We start from the raw sequence: 24,340 nt of genomic DNA on the forward strand, positions 1-24,340 counted from the left end.
CAATAATTTACACAAATTACAGGTCTAGACAGGATTGTCATTATACAGTCTGAGTGCATTCCAATTCAGATTTTCTGGGTTAGGTAGGCTAAAGTCTGGTTCAAACCTCAGTGCTGAGAATATATCCCATTTTGAGGAATGTTGTTGAACAACACCTTGTCGGTTGGAAAACGCATGTTGGTGCTTTGCCAGTTCGAGTCCTTTGTTCACTCCTGTCAGGGCTCATTCGGTGTGTACCAGCAACCTCCACAGTTTTAATCCATTTAAAAACGTTGCATATATAAGACCATAGAGCTTCCTTACGTAGCGCTAATGCTTTAACTCCATTCAGCAATCTGAATTCTTCAATTTGGAATTTTTAATTCCAAATATTTCTTCCCTTCTTAAGACAATTCATATGTGTAAAGCCAGAGGCATTGAATCACACATAAAAATTCAGTGTACTTGAAATATATATATATAAAAAAGGATCGCCAACTTTAGAACACAGTTACAAATACTCTAGTTCCAGTGCTTGATGGAGAGCCAAGAGGTCCGAATGACTGGATATCCTCCAGAAAGGCATGTTGTGCTGTGTTTGTCAGAGGGGGGAAAAAGGTCAGGAACAATGAATGCTATGACAGAGGGCGGTATCTGATGCATGAGACTAGTCAGGTTACCACCATGGAGTTTACACCACTGTGTTTCTGGAATGATTTTTGCTAGTAAGGTACTGACAAAAATCAGGCCAAAATAGATCTGAGCTCAACAGTTCACCTGAAGGTAAAAAAAATTAGGCAGCCTTTCTTAATAGTGTCTTTATAAAGAGCCCATTATTTAGTGAGGGCTATTTGCTTTCTTGTTATCATGGAAACCCATACAAAGGAGCATTAACAGGAAATCTGCTTCTGTTCCACTTGTTATACTTTGCAAGAGACTGAAAGCTCATTTGAAAAGTTATAAGACTTTCATAAAATGTGGCTTCACACACACTTTGAAACATTGTTGAATTACAGTTTTGTCCTTCTGGGAGGAAAAGAAAAATAAATATCTTTTGAGGAGAAAATAACACATTTCTGTACTTAAAAGAAGAAAATGTGTTGCAGAAAGCATCAGCGTCTCTGAGAGTTGCAGGTAAATGCACTTTTCTCCTTCAGCAATTGATCAGAGTAGAATTGAAGTCATACTTTCATGTTCTGTTCAGATCTATTTGTAATATGCTCTATTCAACCATTTCTCTGAATTCTGTTATCTATTCATGCAGTGTAGCCAATATTTAGAAAAAAAGCATGCCAAACTGGAAAGTACACAATCCAGCCACCACTGTTTAGCACAATCTATGAAAGACCCATCACCAGTACCTATATCAAGGAACCATTTGGAATAAGCATTTCAGTTATTTTCATTATGTTTCCATTCCTCCTACACTCTACAAACTTAATACTTTGAGGACAATTAATTTCATTACTTCTAGCACAAATACATTTTTATAATTTATGCAGGTGTGCAGAGGCAAAAAATAAATAAATCTGTTTCTGCACATTTGAGGGTCTATACTGTGAAGCATGGTTCAAATTTCTACTAATTTGATCTCCTTCTGAACATAGAAAATTTATCAGGTGAAGTTTAGATTTGAATTCATCAGATGAGGAAACAATACTTCTAAATAAACAATTTGTTTTTAGAAAATGATTTAGTGTGCAGTCTTTATGTTGTTTTCTTTTTCTGCTTGCAGATGCTTATTTCCTGAATCAATCTGCATGTTCATCCTGTGTGCTTAACCAACTATAGATCTGTCTTTATTTAAGTAAAAAATCTGCACAATCCTTTTAATGGTTTTTCACATTCTCCATAACACCTCTTTTCAAACCTACCTGGTTTCACCGTTTAAGGAGAATGACCACTCAACCTTCATGTCAAACCCATGATATATCTATAATTTGTTTGATCTTAGTCAGACATTTTTGCCCCGATGTTTTTTTTTTTTTTTTTTTTGTCAATTTTTAAATGATTTTTTTTTTTTTCTTTCCAAACTGAAATAAAGCAAATGCTAGAATCCAAATGGTTCATTTTACTTTAAGTGCTGACGTCATCATGCTCTTATGGCCTTGTGTCTGTAGACTGAAATGATTCATCATTCTGCCATTGTACAAAACTGACAGAAATGCAAACAGAAAGGCTTGCATTAGTAGCTATGTATCACACCAACATTTCAGGAGACAGGTTACCTTTTTTGCTGCCTGTTCTTCTTCTACACCATCCCCAATTACAACATATACTACTTTTCTGCCAAACCTTTGCATTATTCGTTCAAAGCAACTTTCTTTTCCTGGAAGATAAATGAGATAAAAGTTCAGAGTGAAGTTACCTGATTAGCTGCATGCTCCTCATCTCGGCCATCTCCAATCACAACATAAGTTATGTTAGTGCCAAATCTGGACACTATACGCTCAAAACAGCTCTCTTTGCCTGAAAAACAATGCACTACTTGTTCAAGCTATCAAGCAAGTTACCATGATGCTCTACAAAGGTTTACTGCAGAGCTAAGACATCGCTACTACTACTTATTTTTTATAGTTCCCAGCCTTGAGATTTAGAGCTAAAACTGCTCAGAAACAACACTGTTAGTGACACTAAGCCGATTTGGGTCAAATTAAATCCCTTTCTTAACAGTCACAGGAAAGCCGCTAAACTAAAGGAATTAGCAGCGCTGCAAAAACAAATAGGTTAGTGAAAGGAAAATTGAAATTAAATGTTTCCCTATTCCTGTAGTAACAATTTTTCAAGGACTGCAGCAATTTCAGGGCTAGTATATCTGCAAATTAAGCAATGTAGCAATGGAAAATGTGTTTGGAAAACAATGGATACCAAAAATAAAACTAGACAACAGGTTCCTGGGAGAACTTCCACGAAGTATTTGGCTCTTCTGGAGGAATGTGGAAACAAGCAGGCTAAGCCAATAACAATAAATAGGATTTAAAAGAGCCAAGCAAAGTCACCTATCCATCTTCCCACAGCTTCAATTTAGCAGCAAATGCTTGCGTTATTGATCCATGAACTGTCCAGATAAAATGATTTCGCTGTTTCCACAGGCATCTCCATATTTAATTAATTTTTCCCTTAGGAAGCATCTCTCTGATATGCAACCTATGCATGCTCCATTGCAATTTAACCACAATTTATTGTCATACCTCCCATTAATGTAGAAAAAGACTATTTTCTTTTTGTAATAGCTTTTTACCTGACATCTCCCCTCCTCCCTTCCCCCCCAGGATTTTCAGTCTCCTCTCTTAAGCTCCTGATTTCTGTATCTCTGATTCTTAGTGCTCTTCTCTTGCTTTTCTTCAGATGGTCCAATAGAAAAAGGCTTGCAATTATGAAAAGCATTCTGTGTATTAATTGTCCAATCAGGATCTGATTTCAGTGTGTGCAAGCAACAGCTACAATTTTAGTCCTGTGCCCAACAGAAAGCAGAGGTCACTGAAACAAAAAGTAGGTGCTGTACCGAAGAGAGTTCGCTGTGTTCCCAAGAGGGATGAGACAGCAGCCACTGTTCCTACAAGGAAATCATGGTGTAGGACTCCTTCCACAGAGCCTCTAGAGATGCAGCTTCACTCCTCAACCCCTTAGGTGCTGTCAGCATGATTTTCTTTGTTCTGAGTGTAATCTCATTAACTGAAGCCAACATACAGGCTGTATGACAGATGACATTAATTCCAGAAACTTCTCCAAAGCTTACTGTATTTGGGATACATTGTTCCCTGAATTTTTCAAAGGATTTGAGGCATTTCTGTCTCAAGGGATGAGCTATAGCTAATTAACAGATAACCGAGATAATAAATTTTCCTAACATTGCTATAATATAAATTTTGTCACTTTCTCACTTTTTTTTCACTTGCAAAAAACAGTTAGGAAATGTAGTATTTTTTTAATAAAGTGGCACTGTCCTTGTTATTCAAGATATTGTAGTCAACATTCTTAAATTACTAAATGTCAAATCATGAAATCTGCCAAAATTACTGCTAGTAGTAGACTGTGTCATATGTCCAATTTCCTGCCAATATTTGAAGGAGGAGGGACGACTACTTATGAGGGTGGATAGTGATAGGACAAGGGGGAATGGTTTAAAATAAGACAGGAGATTTAGGTTAGGTATTAAGAGGAAGTTTTTCACACAGAGGGCGGTGACGCACTGGAACAGGTTGCCCAAGGAGGTTGTGGATGCCCCATCCCTGGAGGCATTCAAGGCCAGGCTGGATGTGGCTCTGGGCAGCCTGGTCTGGTGGTTGGTGACCCTGCCCACAGCAAGGGGGTTGAAACTCAATGATCATTGTGATCTTTTTCAACCCAGGCCATTCTATGATTCTATGATTCTATGATCTCATAGGGCTGGTAACTTTTCTTATATTACATTTGGATGTGATTCCAAAATATATGACTCTCCAAACTATACATAAGCCCCTTCAAAGTACCCAGTTAGCAGCAGAATAGGGAAGTGCCCTTGTGGCATCTATCAGCACAGCTTCTGTGGGTACCAGTCATCATTATGCTCAGTAATATGCTGTGATTCCAAAAAAGCTTCGGAAGCTGTGGTGTACCTTACATAGAGCTGAAGATCAGAACAGAGATTATTTTAACAAAATTTCTATTTGGATTAGAATTAATGAAACACTTTTCTTCATTATTCTCTGCACATTTTATGTTCTCTGTATTTTAAGTAGGAGTTTCTGAGGCTTTTAATCAGTACTGGAACCTTTATCATATTAGGCATATATGAAAAGAAGCTAAATTAGGAATACTATTATTTACATATACAACTGAACATGTGCAACGTCTGATTTTTAACTAAAAACGTGTTGGGAACATGGTTTTGAATCCATCCATTACTGGCAAGCAATTATTAATAATGCAGAGTAGTTAGAATGAATGAAGGAATAATTTTCTTACCTATTTTAGTTGCACTGTAAATATTTTCAATGGGAAAAGCTCCTCCTAAACTGTATAGCAAGACTTTTGCAAGTGCTGGGATAAGCTGGGTTGTTGTTACCAACACATTTACACAGTTACTCCTAAAATGAGAGAAACATGGTTTAAAACATTTACCCAAATGCTGATGAGGTGAACCAGCTGTGGAGAGCATATTTAAGGTTTCTCAACATTAACTTTCACTCACACAGCAGTGCTACTCAGCACCATCACTTCCAGAAAAATGTACGTAAACTTTTTGGCAAAATCCTTTGAAACGTATATAGGCATGATTTATAGGAAGTATTCCAGGCTGATTTATGAAAACCAAGTCCTTGAAGATGAGTCCACTGAAACATACATATAAGATCACTACCTCTGAAGACAGACATCCCAGTGTCTTCAAAGCATCATTTTCCTGCTCGGGATTACTTGGCAGTAGCTACCAGCCAAATTAAAGTGTTGGGAGAAAGCAAAAACATCATTTGTTACTCCTGTCTTGAGGGGAAATAAGTGGCCAATATACATTTCTGCACACTGACATCACTTTCTTCATGTTTCAAGAGTAATTTTTTTCTTTTTTCTTTTTTTTTTTTTTCTTTCTTTTTTTTTTTTTTTTTTTTTGAGACAAGGGAGAGACAATCATAATCACATTAATAGATAGCATTGAATGGAAAGGTTGAAAGCTTGAATGGAGAAGCTGAGCTTAGCTGTTACACAAGAGAAAACTGAAAGCCAGGACATTTCAGGCACTGACAGGCTGGAACATATGTTTGGTCATGGAACTGAGAGCAACTAGTTGTGATTTTTGGTCCTTCTGTGAGCCCCAAGGCAGACCGCAGGCTATTATTTCTGTCTTAATGTATCTCAGTTTCTTGTCATTAACATGTAAGTGAAGTTTAGCTGCCTCACGGGCATATCTTCTAAAAATTTACAGCTGTACAGTTATTTGATGACAAGATAAATGACTGTTATTTAGCAGTCCTGAGCCAGTGACAACAGTTTATCACATTCATCCTGCAATGCCCAACTGATCGACATTATACAATGTCTTTTTGAAGACTAACAATTTGGAAAGAAATGCAGATCTAAACACAATGACTAACACAGTTTTTTTTTACTTTTTTTTTCTCATGACTTATGACACTGTGAAAAAATTTAAACAATAACTAATTGAGAGGCATATTGCAAAAGCAACTACTTTTAAAATTATTTTTCACATCTTTCCAAGTTTGTTCTTTCTTGTTCAACAGTTTTTTTTACCCACAGATATGTTTAGAAGGCAAGATGGCTTCCTTATAGTTTAAGGACACGTTTTGAGGATTTCCAATAAAATACATATTAAATAGATTACTAAGCAGCAGCAGTTTTCACAGCTCCATTATTTCACATGAACAGTTATGTCTCATGACTGGGATCCCAGGCTTTTATCTGAGTCATAGTATCAAGCACAGATATTCATTCTTCTGAAAACTTAGATATATGTTTAATCATACTGATCTGTTTGGAGGACAGAATAAACATGATTTTCTCTTTAGGGATTTATAGAGTACTTAGGTACCACTGTGAATAGGCACAAACACTGAAGTCCAGAATAGGCAGACTTGGAGTTCTAACATGCTGCCCACAGGATAAATAGCTTAAAGCCTGGCTCACAATTACAAAATACACTTTCAATGTTCACAGGACCATACATTACATTCTAAAAGACCTTTCCTACTACTCAGTGTGGAAATGGCAGAAAATGAAATAATTTTCCATGGAATTTTTCCTATTTCCTATTCAAAAGTTGTATTACACCTGTACTGTTCTTTAAAAGTACCAGTATACTTTAACTTGAAATGTCACAAAATAGCCCTAAATATCCATAATGAAAACTTCCTTTTATTAAAAAAAAAAAAAAAAAAAAAAAAAAAAAAAAAGACTCAATACATACCTTGTGCTGATAATTGATAAGGATTTAAGTGCATTTGTTAGCCAGGAGTCTGTCAGAGCTTCAATCTCTGCTCTTAATTGCAACCATGCATCTCTTTTTGCAGGACCTAGGAGTCCTTTTATGAAAAAAGCAAGAAAGGAAATATAATTAAATTCTGTGTTAACTGGAATGTACAGATTTTCAGTTACTGTTCCAATTTTAAATTTCACCAGAACTTGAAAAAAATGTCTTTTTTTTTTTTTCTCCCAAATTTATATTCACACACTTGACTTTGTTTCCAAGCGTGTCTCTCAAAACTACCTATTTTTTCAAACAAAGTTCTTACATACATCTTACACTGATTATAGAGGCAGTGACAAGGAGACCCATGCCATGGGGATCATAGGCAGACACACTGAGAAAATAATTACTTTATTACAAACTTGTCTTTACGGTATTTGCATATCTTTGTAACTGCCTTGCTTGACACTCTGTATATAGGTACACCTCAGGTTTTGCATATGGAAATATGACATTTGTTTGCTGATGGCTTGCTCTTCATGTCCTTTTGTAGTTAGCAGTTCCATTTAGTCAGTAGTTAGTTTCATTTACAGCATTTGCAGCTCTGAAACGGTTGTGCATCTTCTGACCTTATACCTCACATAGTCCTTTAAAACACTTAAGAATCTTTAAAGTACAAATGGTCAGATTTCAAAAAAACCCACCCAACTTCATGAGTATTGAAACCTGACTTTTTTAAAACCAAGCAATTTTAAATTTGGATATGGTACTAGAAGCAGGCTTGGTGACATTAATATCCCTCTTCTATTTCAGAAATGGTGATGACTGTCTTCAAAAATCTGAAACAGAACAGCCCAAAATATTTAGTTTGACCTAGCCTCCTGCTGCATTCTACCAGCTACTCTGAAAGAGATTTATATGAAAAAATATTTTATAAGAAAACCCTGTAAATCTTTGGATAATAATGTTTCAAGTATTCTTAATATGAAAGAACACCTTTCATGATACCAACAAAGGGCAAGGCAGAACAGTTGAAAGCCAGTCATCTACTAATATCCTTTGCTCCTCTGGCTTGATCTTGTGGCACATAAAGACTCTAAAATACTAACAGTTAAAAAAAAAATATGCCAGATATGCCCATTTAGGAAATGATTAATCTAGTGACTAATCCACAGTCCATGCTAGTAGTACTGTTAATTATTTGTGAGAGACTGGAAGAAATGCTAAAAGACCACTGATGTGGTTTTACTAAAGGTAAATTGAAAATTCCTCTAAAATTAATTTTATCTGAATTGAAAGAGTCCATGCTCTAGAATGGGAAATTTTTCACTGGGACTCTGTCCTGGTTGGGTTTGCCTTCTCTCCTTCTCAATTGTGGCTTTAGAAATGTTTGAAGATTTTGGAAGTATTTCCTGACCTCACAGTCTTTTCTTGGGAGATTCCTCAGAATAGGGTTACCTACCTCTACAAGTTACACAGGACCCTCCAAAACAGATTCTTGGAGTTCTGCTGTTATGATTTCCTAAAAGCCTGCTGCCACTGACATGAGAGAGTCCATGAATGAAAGCAGGAACAGGAAAGCTTTTGTCCCAGATGAGGCTGGGATTTCTTGCTAACACAATTAGCTGTGTATGCAACAAAGATAACAAAAAGAGCTAGTCATATAGCAGTGCTAGAGGTTTCCTGCTTCCCCTAGTGAAAACAGAATAGCAGGTGCAGAGCAAAGAATTAAGCAGTGTGTTGTTGCCAAACAGATCTTGAAAATGTAGAATGGAAAAGAGTGCCACCCAGAGCTACTCTGTGCTGTGGAAATTTTAAAATTTCCTCTTTTCTAGAATAACAGCTTATTTGAAGTAAAATAAGCGTCTTAATCAATTAGTAAGTCAAGAGGAGGTAGGTGTAATTGTGCTGGACTTGAAGGAGACAAGTGGGCTCTCTACAAGTTAAACAAAAGCCTGCCCTGCTTCCCTGGCTCTGGTTCTCCTGCACAGTGGCATAACATTGGATCTGTCCTTACAATCAGGAGCTTTTAATTGCCCAAGGCCCAGTCAGATTACTTTCATTTCAGTCTGTGGTTTGAAAGGCACTTCGACTTGGCAGGAGTTTACTGCCACATAGATGAACCTTATCAGCATTCTAAATCGTTTTTCACAATTAAACTCACCTCCTATGTTGTTCTTGTAAGTATTATACAACTCTTTTACTCTTCTGTAACGGAAAGCCAGCTTCCTCATCCAGTCAACCCCTCCTCTTACACCTGTTGGCAGACAAAGGTTTGCACTACTTGCAGCTGCATGGAAGCCATCAGTTGCAAAACTGTAGGTACTGCAAACACCCAAAATACAGCAAAAATAAATACAATGTATTCCTGTAAATGCTCAATTTATTTAATCTTTGTAGAGAAAAATTGAAGCAAATGCTCTATCTTACCTTAGGTCTTGTCCATTATCATCAGAAGAAACATCATCTATGTGAACTTGATCACATTCCTGTTGAAAAAAACATCAAAAGATAAATTGTTTTAAAGAAGCCTATGCTCACCATATATATGCTCAGTACAGATGTTGAAGAAATGATTGTTGCAGGCCATTAGCTCTACCAGAAGATGGCAGCATATGTACACTTACAGCTTCATACCATCATCAGTTTCTTAAAAAAAAAAAACCACAAATTTCAACTACATTGAACCAATCAGTTAAAATAGGTATTTTAAAAAGTGCCTTGTAATTTTTTTCTTCAAATAACAATTCTTTTAATTGGAAAAAAAAAGAGCAATTATAAGTCTCCATCTCTCTAGCATATCAATATTCCAAAATCACTGAAACTATATTTCCCTGTTCCCTAAAAACTAGAAATGTTGAGCAAGTCTTCAGGAATTTGAATGCTTATCATATTCCTGTCTTGATTTATCTGAATGTCTTTGGCTAAGAAATCAAAGATAATCAAAGCAGACCTGGAGAAATGCGCTATTTCCTGGTTTTGGAGAGATGCAAATAACTCCAGGAAACCAAGGTACCTGTAAATCTGAACTCCCTTTCAGTCTGTTTTTATAATTCGGTACCTCTTCTGCGCAACAGTTACAGAGAAAAACAGGTAAATGTAGGGGAAGCTCAAATAAATAAATAAGTAATTATGCAATGAGTCTTAACGTTTTCTGAAGTTGCTGTAATTAATAACCTTTCCCAAAAGACACACCAGAAATTCAGTGCCCACAGAATTTTCTCTGTATAAGAGATTTTTTTAAAAAATACTTTAAATAGCTACTCTCGCATGATCCTAATTTTATTCATGAAAAAGTTCAGGAATGTATTTAAAAATGACTCCCCAGTTAAGGTTTACAGATAATTTAGTCTCACCACTAAGACAAAATATGGCTGAACTTTCAAAGTGCAGTTTTATGCTTCGAGTAGAGCCATCAGATTTATCCACTTCAAATAATATTGCCAACATGCAACCTTAATTCAAACCTCCAGTAAAAAGCAGTACGTAATCCTGATTTTCAAATCTCATTTGAGTATTAGCGCTAAGCTACCAGATGAAGGATAACTCTGAGCAGAGAGGTGATTTCCAATTGTGTGTACCATGAGTTCCTAGAATTTATTCAGGGAGCATGATTTTGGCAAATTACCATTTCTGTCCAAGGTTTTGTTTGCTTTGCACTCAATGAAAACTTCAATAGAATTTTATCCATGTGAAGTTATTTTTTCAAAATATCAATTAGTATATAAAATAAACACATAGAAACCAGCAATCATGTTAGTGTCAAGACCAAAAGAATGAGTGGTCAAAGTCTGCTCATCTGACTTAGTCCATCAAGACAAGCATGAAAGACCTGCCTTCAGGGAAGATAAACGGATGAATCATTCTTCTCCCCACTGGAGAAATAAAATTTGTTGGCTCTGTTTGCAGAGATTATCTTAAGCTGTAGAATATTTTAAAGAAGGTGCTGTTGGATGTAAATAGCAGATGAAAAGAGAAAGAAAATGAGAAGTGGCAGTTGAAATAAAAAATTTGTTTCTTTATCCCTATTTATTATTTACACTCAAGAAAAAATGCAACTGGATTCCATTCAGTGTAGGAAAGGAGTTCAAAAATCAGACAAAAAGTCCCACTGGGAAAAAAAAAATCTTAATATTTTGCAATATCTGAGCAGTATCTGGCTTCCTAACCACCTTTCACTGGAACTGGTCAAAGCATAAGATAATTAGAAAAGTTTGAAAATCAGTCCTGTGGATTTGCACATGTACTGATTAATTGGAGGGCACACAGGCGTCTTCATGGATAACAAGGACTGTCTGAGCTGTTTGGGTTTTGTTCAGTCATTCAGTTATATTGTTCCAGCCTTGAAAATTGCAGATAACTGTTCCGCAGACAATTTAATTATTAAGTTTAATATGAGTGGGTGGCAAAGGCTCAGCAGTTTGCTGGTATTTTTTATCTTACAATTAGATTATTGACTCCAGCAACAGAAGAATAGGAGAACATGCAGTTATCTGGTTGCTAGCCTCATGTTCCTGCAGTAAGGTCACTAAGTTTCCAATCACATAAAAGGACTGAATTTAACAGCATTCCTCAGCTTCCCCCTTCTTCCTTTTCCTCTTCTCCTCTCAGATCTATTGCTCATGTCCTCAGCAGTCTGGCAATACTTGCTTCCTGACCAACAGCAAACTTATGTGCCTCTCACTCTTTGCATCGTTTTATTTTGTCTTCTTGTTTACTTCAAGTAATATGTTTACATTTTGCAAATTCCCTTCTCCAGTGTGAAAAAGAAAACACAAAAATAGGCAAGCAAATAGGAGACAGTTTTATAGTCTTCCCAAGTGATTCAGAAAACTGGTGGTTCAATACTAGATCTCAATTGCTTGTAAAATAGACCAAACAGTTGCAGGGAGGAAGGAAAGGCTCCCTGTCAATTCAGATGTTAAGGTAAAATGGTTTTTGCAGCATCTACAGTATTTTCTATACTCAACCCACAGTGGCTTTCTGTCAGTGCAAGGTCAAAGCTAAGAAAGATTTATTTCCTAATACTAATTGTATAGGAAAGGAATCTAGATATAACAGGCTTTTGCTTGAAGCAATACCAATTTAAATTATATCTGAATGCAACTCACAAAATCCTATTTAAAATATGGTAGGATTACCATACAAATAGAAATGTAATTCAGTTTATTTGAAATAAATATATTTTTCCTTCATTATTCTAGACAGTGGAAGGGGATTATAGAGCTTGAAGACTCATGGTTGAGAAGTGAAGAAAATGTTTTTTGTGTGAGCGTAGTACGTTCTACCAACATTTGTAAAAGTTGTCATAAAACTAATACTGAGGTAAAGACAGAAACTACCATTTATTCCTTACCTGCTTGAGAACTGAATGTTTTAGACTGGATACTGTTACTGAGCTTAGTCCCAGATCTAAACGTTGTTTAGGCACATGAACTTTCTAAAGCATGAGACTCCTATTTTCATGGCAAAATACCAACTGCCCTCCCAAGTGATATTTCTCAAGCTAAGTAAAATTTATACACTGAGAATGAAATATCTGGAGTACAGCCTAGCCTGAAATAAAACTACAGCTTGGCTGATTAGGACATGGGTTACTGGGTCAGCAGGGAATGTCTCAACAGATTGGAATTTCTGCATCAGCAGTCATTGTAATGAGACACATTTGCATAGAGGAAGGAAAACTTTATTTTTGTATGTGATAACTTTCAATAACTTGGTTGTTATTACTAGAGCTTGGTATGCAGTGCTAGTAACCAAGAAAGAAAGGGAAAAAAGGAGAGCTAAGACCATTCAGAGAAATGACTGCAGTCAATGCTAAAGGAATCTGTCTTCATTAGTACATTACAGTTGTCACGTCCAGTGACATGTGGTTTATGGTGGGATGAGGATGTAAGAAAGAAGGTGTGAGACCTGATGGCTCGGCACTAGAAAAGGGAGATAGAAAAAGGGTAAGTAATCTGTCTACTGAATAAATGGCCTATCTCACTTCCCCCAGTAAGAACTAAAGGTTTTATGCCTTGGTAGCCATGACCAGATCAGCAGATCAGCACCAACCTCCCATTACCTAGGGGAGGACAGAGGGAGGAAGACAGAAAGAGGGAGGGAGGGAGAAAGACAGAACTGGGGAATGCTCAGAATTCATCACTCAGTCATCTTGCAGATACTCTGCAATATTTAGTGTTCAGAAAAGGCCATGTGTTCTGTAAACATATTTGAATAGACAGATCTGTTCATCTATATATTAAAGGATATCTCTGTGCACATTGGTACATGATACCATGCTTGCAAGTACACAGTTATTTTCCTATCTTATTTGCTAAAGAAAATCTGTGCACATGGTTCATATCAGAACAAAAAGTTCTTGGAGTTTTGATAATCTTGGAGTTTTGGTAATCTTATAATAGAGTTGGTTTTTGAAACAAAGCTGAACTCTGGGCTCAAGAAGAATTAATTGCTTATGGAAATTTGTTTTAATACAATCTAAAAATTCTAAAAAATTCTTAAAAAGAGTCTGCAATTAGTATTCTTTGATATATCTTACATTGAATACTCTTTGGATACTGTTCAAGCTCTGAAAGGAACTGGAGTAAGACTTTTTGCACAGGGTATTAAGACCACCCTATGAAGAATATACACAATGTGATGATCGAGATTTGCAAGTCACCTGTGGCAGCAGAACCTGAGAACTACAAAGAAAATAAGTAGAGAACAGAATGAAGCTTCAATGGCTACAAGCGAGACTGAAGTATATAAAGAGGTGGAAGCTCCTTTTTGCTGATCTAATCCATGAACTCAGCACAAGTTTGAAGAAATCTGGGCACATGCTACTGAACGGCTTAAAGTTCATTGGGTGCCACATGAAATCTGAACGTACAGGGGTAAAGGTCTGCTAAAAAGAAATTTAAGCAATGCTTTGAAAAATTGATTTGGAATCCAACCTCGGTACAGGGCACCAGAAAGAGAACGTTCACCGAATGCACTTGCATTGTCAAGTGATGACTCACTTAGACTGCAATGAAACACCGACTGGTGAAGGAATATCCAGGGTTTTACTTTCTTATGTGTCTGCTGCTGGAAAGAATAAGTACAGCACAGGTATAAGGTGAAGTAGATCTGTTTCTTGACTTGAAAATTGTTGAGAATAAATGAGATCTGCAAGGCAGGACAAAGAACCTCATTCCTGGTACACTTTGCTTTTGCTACTCCTGCAGCTGACAAAAGAATAAAGGAAGTACACACTAAGAAACAAAGACTTCAGTGAATGGAGAAATCTCAATTATTCTCATTTTTTGTGTTCACTCACCAGAGACCTTTCTCTGGCATTTTACACTAGATCTCAAAGTCTTCCTGTTGTCATCAGTGGCAAAATCTGACCATGGAAGAAACTCTGAGATCCACTCTGAGCAAAACAACAACTGATATAGATCAGAGAAAGGTCTGAAATGCCTGCAGTTCAATTTAAAAGTTGTTCTTCACCTGTCGTCTGTTCCACAAAATAAATTTAAAAACAAACAAACAAACAAACGAAAAAAAAACAGCAAAAAAACACAGCTGTAAGACTGTCACATTCCACGTTAGCAGATACGGACTCCTGGGCAGAAATGAAATGACTGTGAAGCACTGTCGATGGGTCTGCTCCCCAGGCAGTTGCCCCTTTGGCAGTCCATCTGCATGCTTCCAACAGGCAAGTGATCCACAGTGGTCACTCCCCAGCTGGAGGTCTCCCCCTTTTCTGAGCAGATGCCAAATGGCACACCCCTGGTATCTTGTGACAGAACGTGTGGTTGCCTGGTTACCTCAGGAAGAAATCACGGGCAACCAGGAGGCTTCACATTGTCAGGATGTGACACACTACACTCTGAAAATTTGAAAGCCTGTCAGATCAAAAATTTTGGATGGAAACTTCTTTCTAGATTTTCCCCTTTTATCTGGAAGGAAAAGAAATGAGAAAAAGATTTAAAAAAAAAAAAAAAAGCCACAAGCTTTTTTACAACATTTGATAGTTAAGAGGATTTGATATGCAGAAGCCATGTCTGAATTGATCACACTCATACATATATGAGGCTTCCAGAAACTTGGTGGCAAGTGTCAATCAAGTGCATGGGACAGTCAGTGAAGAACCCAAACTAATACTTGTGTTATTAAGCATGGCTTACTGAAAGTCTTCTAGTCTCTGAAAGGAATATAGGAATATAAATGAAATCACCGGGAAAGTAACTGAAAGTGTAATGAAAATATATGTATATACGGTGATTTCAGTCTTTGGACTCAGAAAACTGATATAACCCTGTGTTCTCTTCAACCCTTACTTTTTGGTTTGCTGATTTGGGTTGATTTGCTGAACAGTCTCAGTCTTTTAAACTTAAAAATAAATAAATCAATAAATCACTTTTTAACAGAGTTCAGAAAAGTGTCTCTGTTAGTTGATATGGAAACTGAGACAGATATAGATTTCATAAACCACTTCAGCATTTTTCAGAATGAGCCATTCCTGTCTATAATATTTGACTTGAAATTCACAGTATTCTTTGGGGAACAGAGAAGAGAAGAAGATGGCCTACCCATATGCTCCTCTATTCTAACAGCAAGATTTTGGAACTGATGATCAGAAGAAAACTGAGACTGTGTTCTCAGTTTGTGTGGCATTGGAGACAACACTGATGAATAAATCCACCATAGTCACACCTCTCTAATTCTGCAGACTTTGAAGTAAATGAAGGATATTCTTACTTTGAGTAAGAAAGTCGGACATGCAGTCAAACAGCTACTTGCGAATGTAAAGAGAAGAATGAAGTCGCTTGGTTGAGATGATGCCACCAACTCAAAGCAAATACAGAGAATTTCAAGAGAAAGAATGGGAGACACATACATCACTCTCCTGGAAATCATAGCAGACAACACCAAATCCATGGGCACTGAAAGTACTGCCTTAAGACAAAGATCTATCTTAGAAAGGAAGGCGTAGCTTCCAGATCACCCCTTTCACTCAATTTCGTGGAAGGACTCTTGCCACAGGACTTCACAGACATCTCTCTGTGATCATGCATATGACGTTCTCTGGAACGGCATTAGCACCACACATAATAAGCATTAATGCACAGTAAAACTCTGTGTTGACACCCCAGGTGTAACAGTGTTTATGTTCCTTTGATTCTTACCTCTAAATCATTAAAAAATAAATGCGTATCAGCAAGATTAAAAATCATTTCTTCCATTCGCAGTCCAAGGGTCACCGCCATTGGTGGATCCTTAAAAAACAGAAAGTCAGATTAGCTATTTACGTACCTTCAAGTTATATCACAGTTACTTCAAAATTTGTTGTATACAAACTATTTTGAAAAATTTACACTGCAACAATTTTCTTTTTCTAAAATTATTTCAGCATTAAGCTATTTTAATATAACACTATAGGAAGAATTTGCTGAATGTGTGTGAGAATATTTGGAGAGCTAGGCATGTTGAAACAACAACTTCCTAGAATGTCAAGGCATTTGTAAACTGGCTAAACTATGTCAAAGGGGAAAATTTGGTAGCCTTATGGAAAGCTGAAAAAATAAGGCTGTAAACAGGGAAGATATGTCTCACAAATTACATCTGTAAGAAGAATAATATTTATTATAATAAGAATATACTACATTTTTCATCCCTGAATCTTTTATAAAAATATGCAATTATCTTGACTGTCAATTTGTAGGAAGAAAAAAAAAAAAACAGCCAGGGAGCAGTAACTAACTTTTTTGAGCCCACACACTGTCAAGAGCAGAGGCTAGAACAAATTACTCCATATGCTACCTGGCCCACTGCACAATTCCTCTGATTGCTTCGTTTGTCTTCCAATTTTTGGATGCCCAGGAGTCCTCATCAAGGTCATGTTAAACTGGACTAGGAAAGGTAGCAATCTCTACCGAATTATTTTTTTGTAAGTGATTATCCTTACACTTCAATAGGAAATTATGATTTACATGGTCTTTTCAATTTCTGATATTTCTGCTCCAGAAAAATATAGAAGGCAGTCTGCATCTGAACCTTCGCTCATTTTTCCAAACTAAATTTCACTTTATATAAATCATCACTGCTTTACCTATCCTTATGCCTATATATATCAGTTCTTTCCCATACTTGCTGCTGCTCCAGTATTCATCCACAAACCTTTCCATTCTCAACATTTACTCTTCTTCTGTGCAGGTACTGATGAATTTCCTGGATCTCCATTATGATTTTACTGCAGGTATTCTGCAAAGTGCCTGCAAGTGTTCTACATGTTCTTCAGCGCATCTACAATCTATGGCACAATTCCTTAGGTGGTCCAAAGTGGAGGGAAAGCATATGCAAATTTGACTGTTACAGATCATTCCTTCATTTGTTATGAGATACAGGATTCCTACCCCCAGATGGGAGTCATTCAAAATATTTTTATCTGGTTGTAGGTCAGTTTTCACAGTATCAAATCACACAATATTAGCAAGATACCACCATTTTCCTGGTCTGAAATAGCTGTTTCTCTGGGAGCCTTTAGCATGCAGCAAACGTAAGGTAATTAATTTGACTTTGCTTGGCTAGCTAGGAAAGAGGGTAATGCAAGTTACATTGTCTTACGCTTAAGGATAAGAACACATGCAGTATAGTTTTTGATGACTTGCTGACAGCTGGTAATGAGTTATTCCACTGCTTTAATTAACTCTTGCACTTTCCAGGTTCAGATAACTTTTGTATGCTTAAGATACAACAATGGTTTTCTAAAGTGAATATGATTTCTCATTTCATTAAGAAACAAAACCTAAATTTCATACCTTAAATTGATTGCCAGTAGTGAGTTTTTAGAAATATTTTGTTACATGCTTCGAGTTCACAGGTTTAAAATTTTACCCATATGTTCTTATCTGACAAAAACAATAAAATCCCAATACTCAAAATTTCAAATGATCATTTCTAAGTATTAGGATCAAAGTCTTCCCAATCAGGATCAGACGCCCATTACTCCAAGACAGAATAAAAGATGGCTTCTGCCCTGAAGCACATAAAAACTAATGGCAAAATCTGAAACATAGACATATTTTGACCCTTGCTCATGAAAAAGTCAGACTTGAAGAGGAGAATAGTGTGTAAGAAATTGTAATGATCCAAAGTTAGATCTAATTCTCAGGCAGTGAAAGGAAATATTTCTTTGCTGACCTTTGAACTGGTCTAGACTACCTTTCAGAAGTAAAACTAAATGCAGTGCCTAGTAACATAACTTAATCCCCTATGTCTACTGCAGTCATATTCCACAGATTTGAAAGCCATGTGGGTGAGGGCAGCAGCAAACGTAAAGGTCAGTTATCCAATGGGATGATTAAAGTATGCACATTAACAGATTTGCAAAAACTCATGTAAGATACTTAGAACACAAATCACAAAAATAGTCTGGACTCATGAGATTCCTCATCAAGTCATAATGCTTTTATCAAAATGTCATCACGTATAAACATATGCTTCTCTCTCCTTTCTCTTACATTTTTTTCTCGGCACAGAAAATTATGTTCTTGTCCTTAAACACAATATAATAAAGAAGTTTTGCAATGTTTTTTAACCTCAATCCTATGAACAGTAAGGCATGTGCATAACTTTATGCACAGGTGGTAATTCATTATTATTTATGTGAGTTAAGGTATTCACTGGAGTTCTTCCAAGACTGGAATCTTAGACTTTTGATTCTCAGTCTCTTTTTTCCCCTTCCTGGGTAGAAGTGGACTGAAATGCGGAAATATGCTATAACATATTCCATTATAATCCAATTTATTTTTATGGAAACTACCAAATATGTATCACAATTTCCTGCCTTGCCCAGTATAGTTGAGACATAAATGTAACATAGCATTCATGATTTTCTTATTAGTAGCATTTTTGTAACCAACTATGCCTAACTTTATTACTGTTAAAATGAGATTTCCTACATTTCTGTTTTGAAAAAAGCATGTGGAGGATATTGCTAGGTACTGTATGTAAAATAAAATAAAGGAAAGAGATTCCATTACAGCGTAGCATGAGATCAGTCTGGGATCTCCCAGCAACAACTGCTGAGAAGAGTAATTGGAATTGAAGTCTCAATTGATAAATTTGCCCAAACATTCACTGCAACCATTTAACAAGAATTATACATCAATTTCTATCTCTTGCCATGTAAGTCCACCCCTTCAAATATAAAAAATAGAAGAAGCAAATTCGTCAGGATCTTGTGATTTTTGAAGAACATCCCAATCTTTATTTTACTGTCTTTCAACTCAAAGTAGCACGAAGAAATAAGAGTTGAAAAGAAAGAGAGAAATGTGCAGCCAATAGAGATTTGAGCACAACAAATTGAGAAACTGAATAAAAGGCAGACTGAACTTTTGCCAAAATGTTGCTTCTGCACAAAGCATACACAAAAGCGGAAATAACATTAACAATAACAATAATAATAATAAAACCTGGAAGTTTTCCCCAGATAATTTAGAGAATAAAGAAACACAATTTTTTGGCTGTCAGAGGCATGATTTCAGTCAGATATCACTAGCATGCAAAGGAAATGACCAGTTACAGCACCTCTGTCTACCAAAATGCAAATTACTTCAGTTATGTTAGTATGAAGGCTCTAAACTGGAGCCAGACTGTCTGTGGACTTCTCTACTAGACAGGTCCATCCACTGGAATGTCTTTTGGGAGAGTAGGTAAAAATATCCTGGGAGACCCAATATTTATGTGTTTTGTTCAAGAGAAAAGTAGCTTGAATAAAGACCCAAATGCTCAGTGGCCATTAGTAGAAGAAAACTCTTTAATATTATGTTGGAAGGTCTGCTTTTAGCACAAAATGTTCAGAATAATTTTGTTTCTTGTTGAAAAAAATGCAAAAACACTAAACTTTTACACAAGTCCTTGGATAAGAAATTGGTAAATAGTCAGGTAGATTCATTTTAGCATGAATTTGTACGCAAGAAGCCTTAAAAATAAGCAAGCAAGCAAACAAGCAAAACATGTGAATAATATTACAAGAATAGATTTTCAATGGATGGCTGTCCTGAACAGACAACAGAAGCGACCTCTGGAAAAAGTGGAAATGCTTAAGTTAGATTCTGATATTTTTAGCTAAAAGACTCTTCCTTAACATTACATAATAATCTCAGATTTAAGTTCAGGTCTCAAAGTCCTATAGGGGACGCTCATCCCCAGGGGAGTTTCATGTAGGTGGTAACAGAGGAAGAGAATACATCTCTCAATAATCATATCTGGTCGCTGATGAAGGAAGACTCACGTACTCCACAAGGAGTTTCTGTTCCGTGCTCTCCAGAAGGCAGTAGGAAAATGGACTCAGAGGTCTCAGACAATGAGGGAGTGAATGGAGAGCACAACTGGAAGTCATGAGAGATACATGATTAATATAGAGAGACGAAAGCATGTTTATGAGTGTACTTGATTGTGTCATAATGTGTACTAATGGTGACAACCTTCTTCTGTTTAATGCCTGGACAAGCAGAGAATGAGCAATAAAAAACCTCTTAGCTCATTCCAGAGAAGTCTACAAGGTTAATGTGGCCTCCCTGGCAACTTCATTTCATTAGCAATTCTATCAAAATGTCACAATGCGATCAGCAAATGTGGTTTTGTTGTGATATTTGCACATGGTGGTCATATTCTCACCCTCCCAAGGGCAATGGGTGCCTTTCACACTTTTTAAACCAGTTATACTTTAAGTCATGGAATTTATCTGGGCATCCTTGACCTCTGGTTTGACCTGGAGGAAATGAATGAAATATACATGCTCCAAGGAAGAAAAACTCCTGCTTAATCAGCCGTAAGTCAGCAAGACTAACTGGAATATAACAGAACAAAGAATACACGCTGTTCACAGGGAATAAGAATGTACCTCATAAACTTTAATAGATGAGGACATCTAACACATGTCCTGTCACATCAACAAATCCTTGCTTAAGAGTTCAGCATTGTAGAAGAGTGTATCTGCCAACTGGTGCTCAGCTGCGAAAACCATCATCAGCCACACATATAACAGCTCAAATGCCAATGTTCATGATTTACTACTGCAGTAAGTAATTAAAAATAGAAATGTACCAGTTTTATAAAGTACAAAGCAGATGAGCAAATGAGATGAACACTGAGAGCTACTTTTTACCGCTGGAAAGTAGCAAAGTTGTCCTGAAAACTAACAGAGTATGCAAGTATTCTCGTCTTGCATTACCTAGGACCTAGTCTGATAAATTAACCAAAAGTCAAGTGGGACTCCAGAGAGAGAAAACAGCAAGCCAGAGAATTGTTCTCTGAATAGGTTTTATATCTTAATATTTTAAAGTGATACTTAGAACAGCCTCTGGCCAAATCTATCCCACTTCAGTGGAGTTCAACGTTATACTCTATTGGTGCATAGGTAAAAGACAGCAGCTTCCTGGTCTCTCCCTCTGGCTATAACAGCATGACAGCCCTCACCACATATTGCACTCCATGCACAGACAGAAATGCATGGAGCAGAGACTAAAATACTCATTTTTTAATATTTTCGTTTTGCCCACTCACTGTAAAGGTAAACAGCTACTGAAAAATGAGAATGAAAGCTTACATGTCAAGAAATAGATGATAGAGAACTGAAGGCAAATATCTTTGCCTGTCTATGTATTTGCAATGGTTCTAAATACAGCATTTCAATGTCTGAAAGTAAAAGTGAACATACTTGGTATAAACAGATACCTTCCCTTTAAAGCAATGTTTCCATTAAAGACTAACTAATCTTATTTTGAATTTTTAAATACAGAGAAAGGTGAAAATCAGTGTTATTTTTGTTTTTTTGTTTGTTTTTGTTGTTTCTCATTTGGGAGTAAATTGATCAAGTTACACAAAATACAAATAGAAAAAAATACATATGCACAGCTGTGTACCTGTATGACATTATACCTTTTTTTTTTTTTTTTAATTAAATAAAATAGAGAACAAATAATCAGCATTTTATGGTACCCTGTAGGAATAACTGCTCCTCCAGCACTTACTGAAAGACCAATGTGATCACAAGACTTCCACTGAGAACCTCATAATTCACAGACAATTTATCTTCATAGCAATCTCATTCTCATAACACTCCAGACATCAGTGTGGACTAAGACCTTGTTTATGGATGAACCTCACACACAGAAAAGATAAGGGCCATATCTGCCAGGGTCATGCACCAGGAGCTGACTGAGGTCCAGCTGTGCTGTCTTTCCCTTCTCCCACAACTAACTCATAGGCACTTAGGCTCAGACACTTCTCAGCTTTAGGCAACACTGCTGTGACATGTGAAAGCTAACGCCTACTCAGGGTAAGCTCTCTCTGTATTCCCTTTCTTACTGCCCTCATCTATTGTTGCAGTCAGCAACATACATATTGCAACGTATTTTCCTAATAAGCTCTTTATAAATATGTTGAAGGTAGATACTGTAGGGGAAAAAAAGCAAACATAAAGTCTGCTATTTTTCTTTTACAGTCTTTGGAAATGAGTACATTTCCCAGCTTGTATGGATGTTGCTTATCATTACATGGTTATTTGTGACAGTTCTTTACTAATGCTGGTCTCAGCAGTAAAACTACATTAATTTAACTTGTCCTTGAGTTTTTCATGGGTTATACAAGCCATTTTTATTTGCTGTCAATACTACTGGCAGTTAATATGCCATTATTGTTTCTAAGGACTATTTATGGAGTGTCAATTATAGAATTATAGAATCATAGAATCCTTAGAGTTGGAAGGGACATTGAAAGCTCATCTAGTCCAACTCTCCTGCAATGAACAGGGATATGCATAGCTAAATCAGGTTGCTCAGAGCCCCCTTCAGCCTGCCTAGAATGTCTCCAAAGATGGGGCATCCACCACCTCTCTGGGCAACCTGCTCAGTGCCTCACCACCCTCACTGCAATATACTTCTACCTTACATCCCACATAAATCTATTCTCATTAAGTTTGAAACTATTTCCTCTTGTAACAGAGGAGTTCTTAAAAAACAGTTATACTGGGATATTCCCAAATACACTCATAGCAAAGTGAGAAACCAAGAGGAATTACACTTCTGTAGCTACCTCTAAAACAGTTTACAAAGTTACCTGTAAGTGCCTGTGAATTAAAAAAAAAAAGATCTACTCTTATTCTTAAAACTATGTACTAGTTTAATCAGGCTTTGCTTACGTAGCATGTGAGGCGTACAAGACAGAAACATCCTATGGGCACATTCACATGGGGATGAAAGAAATGACATCATTGCTGCAAGTGCTGAGGCAGTCTATCAGCTACACTCACAAGTGATATAAATGTTCCCGTTCAGCTAGGTTTCTCTCTTGATTTACTAGTAAAAAATTAGAAATGGTACTGAAAAAGTTACAGTTGTTACAGTGTTTGAAAAACAGCAGAAGTTTTTGACAGTGTACTGAAATGCAAACTGATTTGGCAGCACGAAGCTGCAATATAAGCAGGAATATTCTGCACAAGACATGAATGAATACTCTTATCTTAGGATTTCAGAAAATCAGATTTTTGCCCAGGCCTGTGAGCTTCCCCTTAAGCTTTTTTTTTTTTTTTTAATAACCACAAACAGCTGTCTTGAAACATGGAGGACCTGTCATGAAACATAGCCCATCAGTGGTTATAATATACAGGTTCTGGCTTTGGAAATTTCTAGCCAGTTGGCTGAGGAAGTTGGATGTGGAAAGTGTTTCTCTAATATACTCTCTCTCACAGAATTCTGTCAAGCAGATCGTTTTGGCTCTTTAAACAAGCACTTCTGGCATAGCATGGACATAAATATGTCCTTAAGAAATACCTTTATATTAATTACATTTGAGTGGCACAGAATCTAGAAAACTTTTGGTATCCCAGTCTATTTTCCTCCCTAGCATACATTTGCCCTAATGTTCTAATTTAATTCTGGCTCTCTGGGAAGCCCACGACTGCATGCTGGTTTTCCCCCCATGCCCCTCCTGCAGCCAGCGGGGCTCACTGCTCTCTCAGCAGGGTAAATCTGCTCCAGCAGTCTGTGGCAGCCAGCCTCTCTCTGCCTCCTTCTTCTCCCTCACTCTTCCTGCTGCTTTTCTGCTTGCTGCTCTGTGACCTGAGTGCCTTTTGGATCACCTTGCAGAAGAGAGGATGAATACAACTATCTAACTGGGAGAGGGATTCACACCCTAGCATTATTCATCTTACAGCCAGCCATGGGCCTGAAGATGCAAAAAGCTGGAGCATCAAAGAATAACACCTACAGCTGGCATTTAAGCTGTCTTACTCTTTCTAATTTATCAGTTTTGCTGTATATTCACCCACTGCTCCCATTTCTTACTTCTTCCTCTACATATCCAAATACTGACAGTTGTTTTCAGTTGCCCATTGAATATATTATGTCTGTGGCACATCTCTTCCTATGTGCTTCAGTAACCTCATCCTTGTTCCTCTATAAACTCTTCCCTCATTTGTAA

At 36.9% G+C, this 24,340-nt stretch overlaps 1 protein-coding gene across 11 annotated transcripts in view; it reads right to left on the reverse strand.

Moving 5' to 3' along the window:
* Positions 1 to 490: 490 nt before the first annotated feature.
* The window catches only part of EYA4 (EYA transcriptional coactivator and phosphatase 4), a gene marked incomplete at both ends in the record, with an annotated part of 128,982 nt that continues 105,132 nt past the window's right edge, over positions 491 to 24,340 (reverse strand). For 7 of the 11 annotated variants that reach the window (XM_079550675.1, XM_079550673.1, XM_079550671.1 and 4 more), the window contains 7 exons: positions 491 to 571; positions 2,208 to 2,308; positions 4,927 to 5,048; positions 6,881 to 6,995; positions 9,045 to 9,205; positions 9,311 to 9,369; positions 16,042 to 16,131. In XM_079550675.1, coding sequence (XP_079406801.1) covers positions 491 to 571; positions 2,208 to 2,308; positions 4,927 to 5,048; positions 6,881 to 6,995; positions 9,045 to 9,205; positions 9,311 to 9,369; positions 16,042 to 16,131 — 729 coding nt within the window. Of the gene's footprint in view, positions 572 to 2,207; positions 2,309 to 2,347; positions 2,449 to 4,926; positions 5,049 to 6,880; positions 6,996 to 9,044; positions 9,206 to 9,310; positions 9,370 to 16,041; positions 16,132 to 24,340 lie in introns of all 11 variants that reach the window. The other 4 variants (XM_079550666.1, XM_079550674.1, XM_079550672.1 and 1 more) reach the window with 1 other exon arrangement.

This window comes from Tetrao urogallus (genome assembly GCF_951394365.1).
Source record: "Tetrao urogallus genome assembly, chromosome: 2".
NCBI lineage: Eukaryota > Metazoa > Chordata > Aves > Galliformes > Phasianidae > Tetrao > Tetrao urogallus.